At 40.3% G+C, this 18,374-nt stretch overlaps 2 protein-coding genes across 7 annotated transcripts in view; both read left to right on the top strand.

The window, feature by feature from the left end:
* The window catches only part of pik3cd (phosphatidylinositol-4,5-bisphosphate 3-kinase, catalytic subunit delta), a 62,040-nt gene extending 52,621 nt beyond the window's left edge, over positions 1 to 9,419 (top strand). For all 6 annotated transcript variants that reach the window (XM_014145771.2, XM_014145770.2, XM_014145773.2 and 3 more), the window contains 3 exons: positions 5,180 to 5,325; positions 5,828 to 5,960; positions 6,451 to 9,419. In XM_014145771.2, the coding sequence (XP_014001246.1) occupies positions 5,180 to 5,325; positions 5,828 to 5,960; positions 6,451 to 6,588 (417 nt within the window). In that variant the 3' untranslated portion in view covers positions 6,589 to 9,419. The remainder of the gene's footprint in view (positions 1 to 5,179; positions 5,326 to 5,827; positions 5,961 to 6,450) is intronic.
* A 2,474-nt stretch (positions 9,420 to 11,893) lies between these two features.
* Positions 11,894 to 18,374, top strand: part of ctnnbip1 (catenin, beta interacting protein 1) — a 32,208-nt gene continuing 25,727 nt past the window's right edge. The window contains 1 exon segment of the mRNA NM_001139923.1: positions 11,894 to 11,973. The gene's annotated coding sequence lies outside the window, so the exon portion shown is untranslated.

The following is an 18,374-nucleotide window of genomic DNA, read 5'->3' as shown; positions in this document are numbered from 1 at the left end:
CAATTCCTGACATTTAATCCTAGTAAAATGTCCCTGTTTTAGGTCAATTACGATCACCACTTTATTTTAAGAATGTGAAATGTCAGTATAATAGTAAAGAGAATGATTTATTTCAGCTTTTATTTCATCACATTCCCAGTGGTCAGAAGTTTAAATACACTCAATTAGTATTTGGTAGCATTGCCTTTAAATTGTTTAACTTGGGTCAAACGTTTTGGGTAGCCTTCCACAAGCTTCCCACAATAAGTTGGGTGAATTTTGGCCCATTCCTCCTGACAGAGCTGGTGTAACTGAGTCAGGTTTGTAGGCCTCCTTGCTCTCACACACTTTTTAGTTCTGCCCACAAATTTTCTACAGGATTGAGGTCAGGGCTTTGTGATGGCCACTCCAATACCTTGACTTCGTTGTCCTTAAGCCATTTTGCCACAACTTTGGAAGTATGCTTGGGGTCATTGTCCATTTGGAAGACCCATTTGCGATCAAGCTTTAACTTCCTGACTGATGTCTTGAGATGTTGCATCAATATATCCACATAATTTTCTTTCCTCATGATGCCATCTATTTTGTGAAGTGCACCAGTCCCTCCTGCAGCAAAGCACCCCCACAACATGATGCTGCGACCTCCGTGCTGGTGTTCTTCGGCTTACAAGACTCCCCTTTTTTCCTCAAAACATAACGATGGTCATTATGGCCAAACAGTTCTATTTTTGTTTCATCAGACCATTTCTCCCAAAAAGTATGATCTTTGTCCCCATATGCAGTTGCAAACCGTAGTCTGGCTTTTTTTATGGTGGTTTTGGAGCAGTGACTTCTTCCTTGCTGAGTGGCTGTTCAGGTTATGTCGATATAGGACTCGTTTTACTGTGGATATGGATACTTTTGTACCCGTTTCCTCCAGCATCTTCACAAGGTTCATTGCTGTTGTTCTGGGATTGATTTGCACCTTTCGCATCAAAGTACGTTCATCTGTAGGAGACAGAACGCGTCTCCTTCCTGAGAGGTATGACGGCTGCGTGGTCCCATGGTGTTTATACTTGCGTACTATTGTTTGTACAGATGAATGTGGTACCTTCAGGCGTTTAGAAATATCTCCCAAGGATGAACCAGACTTGTGGAGGTCTACAATTTTTTTTCTGAGGTCTTGGCTGATTTCTTTTGATTTTCCCATGATGTCAAGCAAATAGGCACTGAGTTTGAAGGTAGGCCTTGAAATACATCCACAGGTACACCTCCAATTGACTCAAATGATGTCAATTAGCCTATCAGAAGCTTCTAAAGCCATGACATAATTTTCTGGAATTTTCCGAGCTGTTTAAAGGCACAGTCAACTTAGTGTGTGTAAACTTCTGACCCACTGGAATTGTGATACAGTGAATTATAAGTGAAATAATCTGTCTGTAAACAATTGTTGAAAAAATGACTTGTGTCATGCACAAAGTAGATGTCCTAACCGACTTGCCAAAACTATATTTTGTTTACAAGAAATTTGTGGAGTGGTTGAAAAAAAAGTTTTAATGAGTCCAACCTAATTGTATGTAAACTTCCGACTTCAACTGTAAGTACTTCACACCACTGTTAAAAACAAAGTTTGAAGGCAAAACCTTTGCAGTGGTTTTAGTGAAGACAGATGATGCAAACTAGCCACTTAATAAGAATTTATATAATTCATCATAATCTGTAAAGCATTTTAAAAATCAAATCAAATGTTATTTGTGACATGCACCAAAGACAACAGGTATTTGTTAAATGCTTACTTACAAGCACTTAACCAACAATGCAGTTCAAGAAATAGAGTTAAGAAAATATTTACTAAATAAGCTAAAGTAAAAAATAAAATAAAAATTAACACAATAAAATAACAATACAGAGGCTATATATACGAGTCAATGTGCGTGGGTACGGGTTAGTCGAGGTAATTTGTACATGTAGTTAGGGAAAGTGACAATGCATAGATAATAAACAGCAAGTAGCATCAGTGTAAAATCAAGGGGAGGGGGGGTCAATGTAAATAGTCCAGGTGGCCATTTTGTTAATTGTTCAGCAGCCTTATAGTTTGGGGGTAGAAGCTGTTAAGGAGCCTAGACTTGGCGCTGCGGTACCGCTTGCCGTGCGGTAACAGAGAGAACAATCTATGACTTGGGTGACTGGAGTCTTTGACAATTCCTCTGACACCGCCTAGTATATAGGTCCTGGATGGCAGGAAGCTTGGCCCCAGTGATGTACTGTGCTGTACGCACTACCCTCTGTAGCACCTTACGTTTGGATGCTGAGCAGTTGCCATACCAGGCGGTGATGCAACCAATCAGGATGCTTTCGATGGTGCAGCTGTAGAACTTTTTGAGGATCTGGGGACCGATGCCTAGGGCTGTTGCTGTGACCACATTACCGACACACCAGCGGTCACGAGTCACGAAGGCAGTCAAATTCCACATGATCATTTAGTCACGGTAATTAGGCTTCTCCAAACTCTAATGCTGCTGCTGGTCATTAGTACCCTACCAAACTTGCTTAACTGCCTGTTACTCTGCACTCAATTGTCCCTCTAATCACGCTGACATCAATGCAAATGTATTTGAAAATCTAATCAAACACTTCATGAGAGTCCATTGCGCAACATTTCTATAGGCTATGCAATTGCGGGAGAAAACAGAGTGATGGCCGCTAATAAAAAGACGAGGATCCCATCAGCTTTCTATAGGCTAGGCCTACTATATTTATTTCTCAATTTTCCTAATACTAAGCACATTGCTTATATTTACAACAGGAGTATAGCCTACCTGGCTGGCATGAAAATAAACTACGGGGAAAATCGTCCTCCATTCGCTACTTAAGTGCATAGATGACATGTATTTTTTTCGCTGCCCGTTTCGATACAGGTGCATGATAATGGTCCATTCTAAATCAAAACAAATTTCACACATATATTATTTAGTATATGTGAAGACAAGATGAAATCAAGAATAGTCTGATAGGTGACAATATTAGCCTATCAATTGTGAATTATATATTATGATGCCCAGCATAAGAAACAATGTATTTTTTTTTTTTTACTTTTTGTAATCATTGTCGCACACCTCATGTGGCCTAGCCCATAGGCCTATATGTTTTAATGAGGTTTGTATCACAACTAAAGTGGCCACAACTTCTTAAAATTAAGCATATGAATCCGTTTTACAAGCCTAACTGGTATCGATAAACAGCGCTGAGTTTCAAGTTTGGGGAAGATCATTTTTACCATAAAAATGCACCTTTATAATATTAGCATTACATGTATAATTGCATTTGCAGTGACTTTTGATAATGGTGTTTTCCGCTAATGGAACATTTGCGCTTATAGCTGACTACCATGTGCGCATTGCTACTCTTGTAATTTTAAGATATAGTCTAATAGTTTATCAACATTTTGAGCTAAACGTTCTGATCTGTTGCGTCAGCCACATTGCATAAAAAAGTTGTTTTGATGCTAGTGGTTGTATTAATTTGGGATCTATCGCATCCCACAACTGTCCCAGACTGTTTGGAATATTTATTTATTGCACAGAATTGAAAAGTTCGATTTTTGTGCTATGGGGATAGTAGATTGCTAGTGCTTTTGCTGTTCGTTAGGGCCTACTCATCTTGTTGGCTGACGAAAAGTAAATGTGGACAGTTCTTCCAATTTCTCTATGCACCTCAGAATTGAATAAGCACGTGCGTAGTTGCATCCCCAATGTGTCTCTTCACTTGTAGCCTGTGAGAAAGATCTGATCACATGGAGTACGCAGCACTCAGGGACAAGGGCACAACGGTCACTGGCCGCAAAAGGCATAGATTTTTTTTAAGGTGCATTACGGCCACACAAAGGGGATGCTGCCGTGAAATTCTAGGCATTATCAAGTCCTTGTCAAATTGTGAATGAATGACTGATGTAGTGTCTACAGGCTGCACAAAAAAACAGAGCAGAGTTCATGCCATTAAAGTGACTTTTTTCTATTCATCATTAATTGCATCATGCAGCCATACAATGTATTAAAAATCAAAACATACAGTACCAGTCAAAAGTTTGGACACACCTACTCATTCCAGGGTTTTTCTTTATTTTTATTATTTTTTACGTTGTAGAAAAGATGTCAAAACAATGAAATAACATATGGAATCATGTAGTAACCAAAAAAAGTGTTGAACAAATCTAAATATATTTTATATTTTATATTCTTCAAAGTAGCCACCCTTTGCCTTGATGACAGCTTTGCACACTCTTGGCATTCTCTCAACCAACTTTACCTGGAATGCCTTTCCAACAGTCTTGAAGGAGTTCCCAGACATGCTGAGCACTTGTTGGCTGCTTTTCCTTCACTCTGCGATCCAACTCATCCCAAACCATCTCACTGGTACTTCCTGCTTTAGTTTTTGCTTGTAAGCAGGAATCAGGATAGAATTATGGTCAGATTTGCCAAATGGAGGGAAAGGGAGAGCTTTGTATGCATCTCTGTGTGTGGAGTAAAGGTGGTCTAGAGTTTTTTTTTTTTTCCTCTGGTTGCACATGCTGGTAGAAATGAGGTAAAACGGATTTAAGTTTGCCTGCATTACAGTCCCCGACCACTAGGAGTGCCGCTTCTGGATGAGCATTTTATTGTTTTCTTATGGCCTTATACAGCTCGTTGAGTGCAGTCTTAGTGCCAGCATCCGTTTGTGGTGGTAAATAGACGGCTATAAAAAATATGGTAGATAGTGTGGTCTACAGTTTATCATGAGGTACTCTACCTCAGGCGAGCAATACCTCGAGACCTCCTTAATATTAGAAATCGCGCACCAAATGTTATTGACAAATAGACACACACCACCACCCGTCGACTTACCAGACGTAGCTGTTCTGTCAATGCACGGACAACCCAGCCAACTGAATATTATCTGCGTCATCGTTCAGCCACGACTCGGTTAAACAAGATATTACATTCTTTAATGTCCCGTTGGTAGAATAGTCTCAAGCAGAGATCATCCAGTTTATTCACATTTAATGGGTTGCTCATGAGTTATTATGCTTGTGTTACCAACATATTTAATATGATCCATTTTTAAGACCTAATTTGCCTGCAGCTACAATGGAATCTCGAATAATGATTTTTCATAATAATGTTTGGATGGTGTGGAAAACTTCTGTTAATCTCCTGCTTGACTTCCCTATTTTTTTCTCTTTTAGCTGTTCCACATTGACTTTGGGCACTTTCTGGGAAACTTCAAGAGCAAATTTGGGATCAACAGGGAACGTGTGCCTTTTATTCTGACGTATGACTTTGTCCACGTCATCCAACAAGGGAGGACCAACAACAGTGAGAAGTTTGAAAGGTAAAACATGAAATCAATCCATCTCCTATCGTGTGTTCAATTCCCGCTGTGGCCAACCATACGAAAAATGTATGCACGCATGACTGTAAGGCTCTTTGGATAAAACCGTCTGCTAAATGGCATATATTATGTTGTATAGTATTATATTGTATTGTATTTATATTGTATTATATATTGTTCATATCCAACACTGTATTGTCTCTGTTAATATAGAGTTGTGCCAAGATAAAAAATAAAAGAGAAAGAAATATGATGTTTTACGAATCGGTCACTGTAGTCATATAATTCCATTTGTTTAGTTTTTACTCCAAATCAGAGACTATAGGGGGCACATCCAGTCATCTTAATGTATTTGTCAATCTCATAGTATTGGTGATTTGTTAGCACCCAACTGTGAATACTTTTACTTATACGTACTTATATAACCATGCATACTTATTTTACGGTGATCCTGAAGCTCCATGATAATGGTGTGGTACCTTCCGTATTGTGCCACCAACAGGTTCAGAGAGTGCTGTGAGCAGGCCTATAAGATCTTGTGTCGCAATGGGACTCTGTTTGTTAACCTGTTTGCCATGATGAAAGCAGCCGGACTGCCTGAGCTGAGCTCCTTCAAGGACATCCAGTACCTAAAGGTGAGAGGAGCGCCTCCTTTTATTGCCGGATATGTTGAACGGAGCATTATGCATACTGTAGTACATCACTCCTACACACACAATGATTTATGTTATTTTACACTTGTTAGTTCCTCTCGTTTTAGCCACAGTAGTCAGATAACGTCTATGCAAGGTCCTACACCTGAGATCAGTGTCCTTTTCAAAATATGGTTATGATTTGGTGATGGTTACAAGGATACGTCTGCAGCTACTAATGATGGTGATGATGTCGATGACTAGTGCGATTGATGATAATGGTGATGATGATGTTGGTTGCAAGGACCTCAATGATAGTGATTGTTGATGGTGGTGGTGGCAGGGACCTTGCTAACAATGATGATGATAATCTAATGATCATGAAATTAATATTGATGATGATTACCAATATAGTAATGTGAGTTGTTTTTAATGGTAAAGGTACATCCATCATCCTTCTGATATTGTTGTTCTTGTCTCACCCTTTTCTAAGGACTCATTGGCTTTGGGGAAATCGGAGGAAGAAGCGCTGAAGAATTTCAAAGTGAAGTTTAACGAAGCTCTGAGAGAGAGCTGGAAGACCAAGGTGAACTGGATGATGCACTCTCTAGCCAAAGATAGCAGACTTTGAATAAAAGCCACTGCCCGGAGAAGCGTTCTGAACCTTAATACCCCTGATTTGTCGATCTGATCAGGGTTTTCAGCCAAATGGAATGAAAATGCACTGAAGTCTTTGTCGTAAAATAAGAGCATTTGGCAATGTTTTACAGATGTTTACACCTGACTGGCAGTCATGCTTATGGTTTATGAACTGATGCAAAACTGCAAGTACTTGTTGACAGTCACATTTCATCTGGAGTAATTGCCATTGTTACTGTATCATACAGACAGTATAGCGTTGAAAATCATTTGCACGTGGGCACGCCCCGTGTCAACCAGACCTATCACCACATGAACAGCGCCCTGAAAGTGACGATCTCAAACCAAATTGGGAGCAAACAACGTAATAATGCCTAATGAAACAATGTATCAACATATTGTCAGGAGAGTAGTAAGAGAGAGGAGTTAAATTATATGTGAAATACTGTAATAGGAGATTGATTAATGATGATGCCATTGATTAAATGACTTGATAAGTTGTTTGCAGTGAAAATACTTAAATGACCAGGCCAGAGAGAGGTACGTAGGACCTCAAGTGTTTCATGCGGTTTACATTCATTCTATGATTTTTATTTTTTATTTTTTTACTTTTGAATGTTATTATTTTCATTGAAATATATCCTCTGCTGTACAGTGAGCTCCAAAAGTATTGATACAGTGACACGTTGTTTTGCTGTTTTGGCTCTGTACTCCAGCACTTTGGATTTGAAATTATACAATGACTGAGGTTAAAGCGCATACTGTCAGCTTTAATTTGAGGGTATCTTCATCCATATATTACAAATTACAGCACTTTTGTAAATAGTCCCCCCATTTTAGGGGACCCAAAAGTATTGGGACAAATTAACTTATGTGTATTTAAGTAGTAAAAAGTGAAGTAGTCGGTCCCATATTCGTAGCACGCAGTGACTACAAATTGGTTGGATGCATTTGCTGTTTGTTTTTGTTGTGTTTCAGATTATTTTGTGCCCCTATTAGAAATGAATGGGAAATAATGTATTTGGGGGGGATGATATTTGTATGATATTTGTGCATCTGTAAATTTCTCACTCATCATTAGTCATGATTCATTCAGAATTATCCGTAATCATGGTAGCAATCCACATTAATGTAGAAGTGTTTAGAAACACTATTCTTATTTACAATAAAAGTGACTCCAAAATGACTCTACATTATTTACCATCAATTTCTATTGGGCACAAAATAATCTGAAACACAACCAAAACAAACAGCAAGGGCCTCCAACAAATGTGTAGAGTCACAAGCTTGATGTTGTCATTGTGTGCTATGAATATGGGACCAAATACTTTTTTTTTTACTACTTAAAAACACAAGTGAATTTGTCCCAATACTGTTTGTCCCTTAAAATTGGGGGACTTGTATAGAAAATACTGTAATTTCTAAACAGTTCACCCAATATGGATGAAAATACCCTCAAATTAAAGCAGACAGTCTGCACTTTAACCTCGTAGTCATTGCCTAATTTCAAATCCAAAGTGCTGGAGTACAGAGCCAAAAATGAAACAATTTGTCACTGTCCCAATACTTTCGGTGCTCACTGTATTTAAAATCTTGAAAGTGTGTTAAAGGTTTTTGTACAAAGAATCAAGCTTTCTTTGTAAAGGTACTTTTTAGGTTTTGCCATGATAATGTTATGGAATACGGCCTTATTTGTCTATTGTGTATGTATGAGATTTTGCCATCTGTAATGTTTTATACCTTGTGGAATGAGATACCCCAGTCTGTTGTTTGTAACAGAGATGGAGTTAAGAGTATATTTCCTTCAACATTGCATTCCAGCCCTGCTCCTACATAAGTAAAGCAAGACGTTTTGCCGGCCAGGATTTTAGGTCACTGCTGCTTGGCCATTTAACTCAGGAGTTGATATTCATACGGTCTTGTCAGAGACTATTACGCGAGACCCAGACCCATACACTGGTGCCAGGACTCAAGCCGAAAACTTGGACAGTGATCCCTGGACCAAGTGATCTTGAGCAGTTCTTCAGACCAAGACCACAAGTTTGAGTCTATAATAAATGTATAATAAGCCATAGCTCTTTATCTCAATTGTCGCTCTTAAATGTCTCTATGTGGTGTCATTATACATAAGCTACCTGCTACATGCTGTGAAATGATGTAGGGTAGATTCTCATGATAGATCAGTTGAATTGATCTACAATACCTTGAAGAAAATGCAGGGACGGTTCTGTATGTTTTAGCTTTCAGATATGCACTGTATGTTGTCCCCAGTGGCAGTCCTGACCTATGTGCCTATCTATGCCTTTTACTTTTGTGCTTGAGAAAATTATTCTAGAAAAGAATACTGTACATACCTAGCGGGCTTTATCGCTCTCATCTCAAATTACTGTGTCAATACTGTGCCCAATGCTGTGTAGAGTGACTGATGTTCTGTGAAAACAAACCATGATATTACTGTATTAATGTACATTTGTCATTGAATTATGCATTCTGTATCTATTCTCTCCTGATCAGAGTATACTGTGGACAGAATCCACTAATGATTGTTTTAACCATAGGATGTGTGGGGAGGAAGAGTTGCTATTGAACACTGGTGCCTATTTAATTGATTTATCTTGTATGTCCATGTATTTTCTGTTGTTGCAGATTGCAAACAAGGGTGAGTTGTAAAACATAGGGCATTGCTGTGTGGAACACTGAAAAGCATGAATTGAAGAAGAGCTTTTATATGCATTCCATTGCTTAACCTGCTCAGTAATATCTGCACTGAATGTTAATATAGCCAGTTAAATTGATATTTTAATAAATTACTATGTTTTAGTATTTTGTTCATTAGTCCACAATCCCATCTCTTGTATTTGCATGTCAGCAGTCAACTTTTCAAGATGGAGCACTTTCAGTACAGAGTAAAAACTGTGATGTATGCGTTTATCTTGGAAACTTGACTGCTGACATGCAACATTTGGGGGGTGTAGTCAAAAACAAGATTTGAAATATATTTTCACACTGAGGTTGGAATAATACTGGGAAAATTATGAAAATTCCCTTCTAGTTTGAAAAGACCACCTGAAATGTCAGCCTGTTATGGTGGGATGGCGTTTTGGCCTGCCTGGTGACATCACCAGGTTAATTAGTCCAAATTTCTCTGCCAATAACATCTAGTTTTCTGTTTTTAACGCCCCATTCCCAGACAGTCCTAACAAAATTCTTACTTGAGAAATTGCACTTTGCTAAGAAGCAATTTTTGTTTCTTTTTGACTACTTTAATTGAAAACAATCACAGTAAGGTATTTAATTGTTACCCAGAAAGGATTGATATTGAGATAAAAACATCTGCATTGGACCTTTAACAGTGGAATAATGAATAAATTACCAATCATTTTTGAGTAAAGTGATCCTTTAAAAACTACCGTCCTGTAGTTTTTTTCTCCAACCCTAATCTCCCGCAACGGGTTGGATTAAATACCTACAGGAGTGTAGCTCTCCAGGAACAGGGTTGGAGAGAACTGCTTTAAGGGTGTTCCAGAATACCCATATATTTTTAAAGGCCAGTGTGGAGCAAGATGTCTTTGTTAGGCATATGTGCCTTTTTGGTTTTCGCTATTGATAATCTTTATGTGCTGTGAAATACATGACTGTGTCTTTATTATTATTACGGCCATCATTATCATCAATATCATTATCATTTCAAGCTTTTAATTGCAGCATCTTTTTATGATCAAATATATTTTTATTTATGACAAGGGCTCTGAACATGTGCATAGACTTATTCTGAAAAAAATAGGAATTTGAGAACCATAGTTAATTTCCCATTAACCTTGTGCTCACAAGTATACTGGATTGGCTGGAAATGTATCCCTGCTTTTTATCTAATCAACACATCAAAACAAGACATGGTATCTAATCAAGAACAAGATATAAAATAAAGCTGCAAGCAGCAATTCTGGGATTCAGCTGTGGGCCTACTGTGCCACCATTAGGACAAATTGGACATCACCCTATGATGAGCTACTTCTGTGCTGCTAACCACACTTGGCCAATATCAGAACTCAAAATCAAACTGATCATGCAATATGCTTTTGATCTATTTTTGACTATTTTGTATGATATTGACTACTTTAAATATCTTCTCCAGAACCGCTGGACTGAGTGACACATTTTGTGCATCGCATCGATGGATGCACATCTTAAAACAATATTTTCCAAGACTAGCTGAAACAATATGGCCACTATAAGCCAATGAGTTTGCACAAATGTTTTTTTCTGTCCAACTGCGCCACCATGCAGCCAAACTGAACTATAGTTTACAGGTTAGCTAGACACATCCCTGAGCATGTGTGCCAAAGTTAATCCTGAGTCAAATTGACCAAGAGTTATAAACATGTGCCCTTTATAGCGCCACCATGTGGTCCATCTGAATGTGCCAGCTTATTTTGAGTCTTCAGTGTTTGGAACTTTTGTACCAAGTTTTGTTACAATACGAAAATCCATATCAGATTGATATACATTTATGTTTCAGACCACGCCCACGTGAATGTTTATTGATCAATAGCAGTCATGTCGTTTGAGATGTTAGCCTGGAAAATATTGCGTTGCGAGACCTTGGTCTATAGATACTATATATCACGTTTTGTGCAGATCCGTCATTCGGTGCTAGAGGAATAGCATTTTGAATGTTTTTCACACAATTCTAAATGGCGGAAAATCCTTCATGGCAGACCTTATTGGTCCTATAGCAAATGTGTTCCTTGTGAGCAGAGGGACCTATGTACCGAAAATCATGACTCTAGGACACACAGCATGGGGGGCGTTCGCTTTCATAGTTTCCATTTTCAATTGTTTGTTATAGCGCCACCATGTGGCCAATTGGCATCGCATGAGAGGGTGTGTCCCATGGTCCTTGACCATCATGCAAAATTCACGGGAATTAGATTTTTTTTACCAAATTGACGGAACCAGTATAATAATAAATGGCAATAAATACAATAGGGTTTCATTAGCTTTGCTGCTGAACCCCCAACTAGCTGACATGACAGCTTGTCGCTATCCATCTTGCCATCCAGAATCACAACACACGGTCTTCTTCCCCATTGAAGCTTGCGCATAGTTTTCATGACGTCAACTAACCTGTCTATAAATTACTTAAATGTAAATAACAAAATTATGCATTTACAAAAGTCAGTCACAAAATTACATTTTGGGCGGACGGCTCCCCTAGTGGTCGCCTGGAAGTAAAACAGCTCCACCACGCAGCTCCAACTGGAGGGTTTACACTAGATTCCCAACTGGAGGGATGTGACCCCGGAACAGGACGCCTTCGTAAAACAACACACCATTAAAATAAAACACAGAAGAAAGGAAAACTGGACCAGGAGGGGTAAGCTCAAATGTAAAATGTTCTGACGTCGGGTAATTCTCCTCCGAGTTTGGGGGACGTTGTATTGTTAGAAATATTGCATTTACTCCGTTGAATACTTACAATCGGCTAGCGGTACCTGGATGGAATTGCACCCCCCATAGCATAGGAACTTCATTCACAAGGCTTTTGTCTCGAGCCTAGTGCTGTTAGCATTATTTGGTGGCAAAGGGAAGCTCTGTTGTTACAGACATATATAAAGTTTGCACGTTAGTAAGTAGTGTGGGTTTCGTAATATATTTCCAATGCTTTCAGTCCTGGTTTGCATGAGGGGATTTGCAACGATCCACGAGTTCGTCAGTTAATAGCAACCGACCAAGCTATACTGGGAGACAGGAAACGGCGTTGAGTGATTGCTGGCTAGCTCGCTAACAAGCTACAATGTTACACTTGGTATGCTGCAACAGTAACAACCAAGTAACTAATGGCTAGCTATAACCATTGTAGTGTTCGTTTTACACTCAATACCATGTGTACAAAACATTTACGTTATCCCTGTCAGGAAAATGGAGCTTAGGAGTTTTCTGTGATTTCCTCTTAACATTTCTTATAGCCAAAGATGATCTATTATATAGAGGTTATATATTCTATCAAATAAGCCTCACGTAGCAAATTAGCAATTATATTTTTTGTTGACTCACTTCGTGGTCTATTTTTCGTGGACAGATTTTGGCCAGAGTAAACCCTCTCGCTTCGCCTCGTCTGTTGTAGCTTATTGTTTGAATGTTTCAACATTCCGGACGTAACGTTATCGGTGATATACGTCCTGATATCAAACAAGGGGTCTTGAATCGAACAAAAACTGGGGATGTGTTGGGTATGAGTTGTTATATTTGCAACATAATTAAAATAATAAGAGTTACTGACTTTAATGCTCAACCTATTTCTATATATACAGTCAACCCTATTGTTATAAATGAAATTGTCCTTTTTCCACTTTCCTACATTATTTTCAATAATATAATAGCCAACAGTAATAATGTTATGTTGGTGCATTTAAAAATAAAGCGCTCTACCTAGCTAGGCTACCTCTTCTACTTCTAAAACCTCATCACATTGACTTCTGTAGGCTATTTTAGTCTCTCTCCACACCCATGAGAGCATTGTGCTCAGCCTTGCAAGGTCTTATTTCCCCAACTGGCAGATGGCTGACAACACATTCAGCTGTGAAGCTGGCATATTGCCTGCAGTGGAGCATTGACGAGTGGTGTAGGGAGTGGGTGTTAGGGCAGGCTACGGACAGGGGCTTGAGATTCTCTTGGAAACGTGTGAACTTGGTTGAACCGTATGGCTCTCTTAGTCTGCACATTCCCCTGTGTGTCTGGGGTTTGGAACCAGATTAGGACCCTTGCCCTGCCCTCCCTCTCGCCCCCCCCCTCATTATGCCAGGGCAGGTGCTGTTATCAAGTACAAGTAGGCTACTCGTACATACAACACCAAACCTAGTGTAAAGTGGACAGTGGCCTCAGTCCACCACCATAAGGTGTTGGACTTGCTGAAAGTACTGAACTAGGAGGATGATGCTTGGACCTAGTAGACTGTATGCTGCAGATGCCTTTTCAGTGTAACTGCGTGGTTGGTTCAAATTGTCCTGTTGCTGTCATTTCCCCCTAAAATGTCTTCTCTAATACTGGTAGTATCAGCCTAGATCTTACCATGGCAGTAATAGCCTATGCCATTCCTTTTGTAGAGGTGGCACTGATTGCAGAAATGATTTTATTATTTATCTATATCATTGTTTAATAGGTGCCAGACAGCTTTGGCTCTTTCAGATCTCACAGCATTGTCCCAGTGGGACCAGATTACTGCTGCCACTTCTGTCTCAATTCCTTAGAGGTTGTGTAGAGCAAGAGGAAAAAGCTTTGCAGTGTATTTCGTAATGCAGTAGTCCTACTTCGTCTCTGAAATTCTTTATTTGATGAAGACCAACTTGTGTGTATGTAGTATGTACTGATGTATGTGTAACTGGTAGATGCACAGACACTACATGTTGATGGTTTTACATGTATGGAAATTGTAAAGTATTTTGTCTGTGATGTATTTTTTGTTATGTGTCGGACCCCAGTAAGACTAGCTGTCGCCATTGGCGTCTGCTAATGGGGATCCTAATAAATCAAATCAAAAGCGATCATGGAAAAAGGGCAGGCACATTTTTACTCAGGTTAATTGACACAGTCACATTAATTAGTCAAGTTGACACACAATATTTCTAGTTTTCTGCTGTTTGTAGGCCCTTCCACTTAGCTTATCAACACAGACTTAGTCATAATGATATCATTTTATAGAATTATATTAATTCATGCCTCACATGGTGATAACAAGACATGACCTACTTATCAATCATATTTTCACAATCCAGTTCATCACCATTGTCTTCAAATACTGTAGCCATTGTTGTTGGACTGCAAATGTGAAGAGGTAGCCTAGCCAGTAGTCACAAAAGCAGCCTGCTGCAGATATACAGTAGCCTAGATCAGGGATGGGCAATTGGTGGCTCATGTGCCGCATGCGGCCCCCCTTTTGTAGGCCGCAGACCAATTTCACCAAACAAATAAACAATATGTATATCTTTTTTTGCGTGGAACTCAGTCGGGGTTTCAACTTACTGTTGAGAGTTAGAATACACAAGGTGCTATTTTGAAATTTGGTTGTGCATCAGCAGTCACTCAATCAGCATTTTTGTTTTAGATTGGTAAGTTAGTCTAGGGGTCAACTATCTAAACTAGTAGCATGGTCGAGTTATCGACCGGGATGGGGTCCACTGATCATTGGTTACTATATTAAGAACGGCACATTTTTCTCTCCGCCCCATGACAAAATTAGTAGAATTGCATGAAATTAGTTATACAATTGCAAAGTCTTCTCTGCCCCATAGCAAAATGTGTAGAATTGCAGCAAACTTGCTTTAAAACCGTCACATTTTGTCTACGCCACATGGCAAAATGTGCACAATTGCAGGAAATGTACTTTAAAACGTATAATGTTCCTCTTCGCTGTCACGAGGGGGGCTGCGAAAATTTTTGCTCGCGGGTGGGGATGTGGGTACGCAGACCCACGCCACTGCGGCCCCTCATGAAGAGTTCAGTATTTTTGTACTCCCCCACCCCCATCAAAGTTGCCCATCCCTGGGCTAGATGGAGCCCTCCACAGCCAGGCCTACATCGTATGACCCTCTCCAGTTGAGGTCCTTTTTCAAAACAAGCCTGCATTTTATGAAAGCAATTTCCTTGATGTGCTACGTAGGGCTTGTTTTCACAACCATAGAAGGGATTGTTACAGCAAGCAGGAGTTGGTGATCAAGTGCTGATTTTAAGAGAATGTTTTCATGAGAAGTTGTCTGATCAATTGGAATTGACCTGCAGCTCTGTTCACTTCCCAAATGGAAGAGAGGGCCTAGGCCCTATGTGAATGTGTTACTGGTCCATGCCTGGACCTGCTCGGCCGCAGAGAACGGCCTTGATGTTGGCAATCAAGCTGCCAGTGTGCATGCAGGACTTTTGTTTCTGACACTTTGCTTATGAGATGGACTTAGGTCTAAGATAACTCAGAGAATTCAAGCTAAGCCATTTCTGCCCATCAACCCTGCCTACAACATGATTTGGTTTATTGAATGAGTCCGAACTTCACTCAATGCCAATTCCCAAGTCAAATTCTATCGCTCCTATTTGGCTTCTATCCCAGGCCCACTGTACAAGCATACTATTTCTGAACAATCAGACATTGTGAGTGACTTTAATAACAGGTTAAACGGACAGACATGATGTGTGGAAAGGGCTCAAATGTATCATCATTGGGACGCTGCACCGTGGAGCCCTGTGGCCTTCCTGACCCCGTCACATGCGAAGGCCTATCGTATTGCACACTAATCCCTGGCTGTGATCCCTGGCAGCTAAGGGTTGAGTGTAAGGGGAGTAGGCAGTGTCAGAAAGCTCCTGAGTAGCTGTGTTCTTGTCTCTCACACAAACTCAGTCACGCATGCATGCAGAAGATGCTTGGTGGATAATCGCAAATGGATCTTGAAGCAATTCCTCTGTTTATGACGCATTTAGGCTGCTCTGCTTGTAGCGACTTATTTCAAATGTCACATCCCTGTTCTATAGACAGTCCAGACTTCAGATGGCACTAGTTGTGTCCCAAATGCCACACTATTCCCTACATAGTGCACTACTTTTGACCAGAGCCCTATGGGCCCTGGTTGAAAGTAGTGCACTATATAGGAATTAAGGTGCTATTTGAGACGCAACTACTGTTATTGTTGTTAGGATCCCTGATATTAAGCTGAGATTTAACAGCGCTGCCCAGTAAGTCTCAGACAGCTAGCCTCCTGGAGTGCCTGCCTGCTCCGTGCTGCAAAACATGGCAACACTGACAAGAGCCCAAACAGAGGCTGAGACAAGGATTAGTTTGGGCCTAAAGCAGCGTTTGATTGCGTCTGGCTGGGTTATTAACCCCGTTGCTCTGAGCACCCCTTGTGGATCAGTGTTCATTTACCACAGAATTAGCCTGTCCATTAAAGGGATGCTTTGGGATTTTCGAAATGAGGGCCTTTATCTACTTCCCCCAGAGTCAGATGAACAGTCTATGGGTATCTGCTAGCAGAGATTGTTGTTTTCTTAATGTTTGTGGTAAAAGCAAAGAAGAATCCCATTTAAAACAGCACCATTGTTAGCTCATTCCAATGAAAACCAACTGCATATTTTAATAATATACTGAACAACAATATATACACAACATGTAAAGTGTTGGTCCCATGTTTCATAAACTGAAATAAAAGTTCCCTGAAATTTCCCATATGATTTTGTGCACAAATTTGTTTACATCCCTGTTAGTGAACATTTCTCCTTTGCCAAGATAATCCACCCACCTGACGCATGTATCACATTAATAAGCTTATTTAAACAGCATGAACATTACACAGGTGCACCTTGAGCTGGGGACAATAAAAGGCCTCTCTAAAATGTGCAGTTTTGTCACAACATAATGTTACAGATGTCTCAAGTTTTGAGGGAGCGTGCAGTTGGTATGCTGACTGCAGGAATGTCCACCAGAGCTGTTGCCAGAGAATTGAATGTTAATTTCTCTACCATAAGCCGCCTCCATTGCCATTTTAGATTATTTGTCAGTACGTCCAACCTGCCTCACAACCGCAGTCCACGTGTAACCATGTCAGCCCAGGACCTCCACATCCGGCTTCTTCACCAGCAGGATTGTCAGAGACCAGCCACCCGGGCAGCTGATGAAACTGTGGGTTTGCACAACCAAAGAATCTCTGTACAAACTGTCAGAAACCGTCTCAGGGAAGCTCATCTGCGTGCTCGTCGTCCTCACCAGGGTCTTGACCTGACTGCAGTTAGGAGTCGCAACTGACTTCAGTGGGAAAATGCTCACCTTCGATGGCCACTGGCAGGCTGGAGAAGTGTGCTCTTCCCGGGTTAATCCCGGTTTCAACTGTACCGGGTAGATAGCAGACAGAGTGTATGGTGTCATGTGGGCGAGCGGTTTGCTATTGTCAACGTTGTGAACAGAGTGCCCCATGGTGGGGTTATGGTATGGGCAGGCATAAGCTACAGACAACGAACACAATTACATTTTATCGATGGCAATTTGAAGGCATAGAGATATCATGATGAGATCCTGAGGCCCGTTGTCATCCGCCGCCATCGCCTCATGTTTCATCATGATAATGCATGGCCTCATGTCGCAAGGATCTGTACACAATTCTAGAAAATGGCACAGTTCTTCCATGGCCTGCGTACTCACCAGACATGTCACCCATTGAGCATGTTTGGGATGCTCTGGATTGACGTGTACAATAGCGTGTTCCAGTTTCCTCCAATAACCAGAAACTTCGCACAGCCTTTGAAGAGGAGTGGGACAACATTCCACAGGCCGCAGTCAACAGCCAGATCAACTCAATGCTAAGGAGATGTCGCACTACATGAGACAAATGGTGGTCACACCAGGCACTGACTGGTTTTCTGATCCATGCCCTTACCTGCTCTGTGACCAACAGATGCATATCTGTATTTCCAGTCATGTGAAATCCATAGATTATGGCCTAATTAATTTATTTCAATTTACTATTTTCCATAAATGAACTGTAACTGAGAAATTGTTGCATGTTGCACAATTTTTTTTGTTCAGTGTAGTTACATGTAATGAATGTTTGTTTTTTATTACCTCGTTTTGTGCCTGCCAGTTTGCTGTAGGCTACACCGCTAGCAGCTTGCTTGCTAGCTAAAAACAGCAAAAGAGCTAGACTTTTAGCTTCCCACATCTCCCCAATGTGCATTGATCAGATTTATAATTAAATGTACCCTGGACATATTCTTTACTTGCCAGAGTAACCTACAACTTTATCC

Source organism: Salmo salar, chromosome ssa15 (genome assembly GCF_905237065.1).
Source record: "Salmo salar chromosome ssa15, Ssal_v3.1, whole genome shotgun sequence".
NCBI lineage: Eukaryota > Metazoa > Chordata > Actinopteri > Salmoniformes > Salmonidae > Salmo > Salmo salar.
This window is presented reverse-complemented; position numbering and strand designations above follow the sequence as displayed.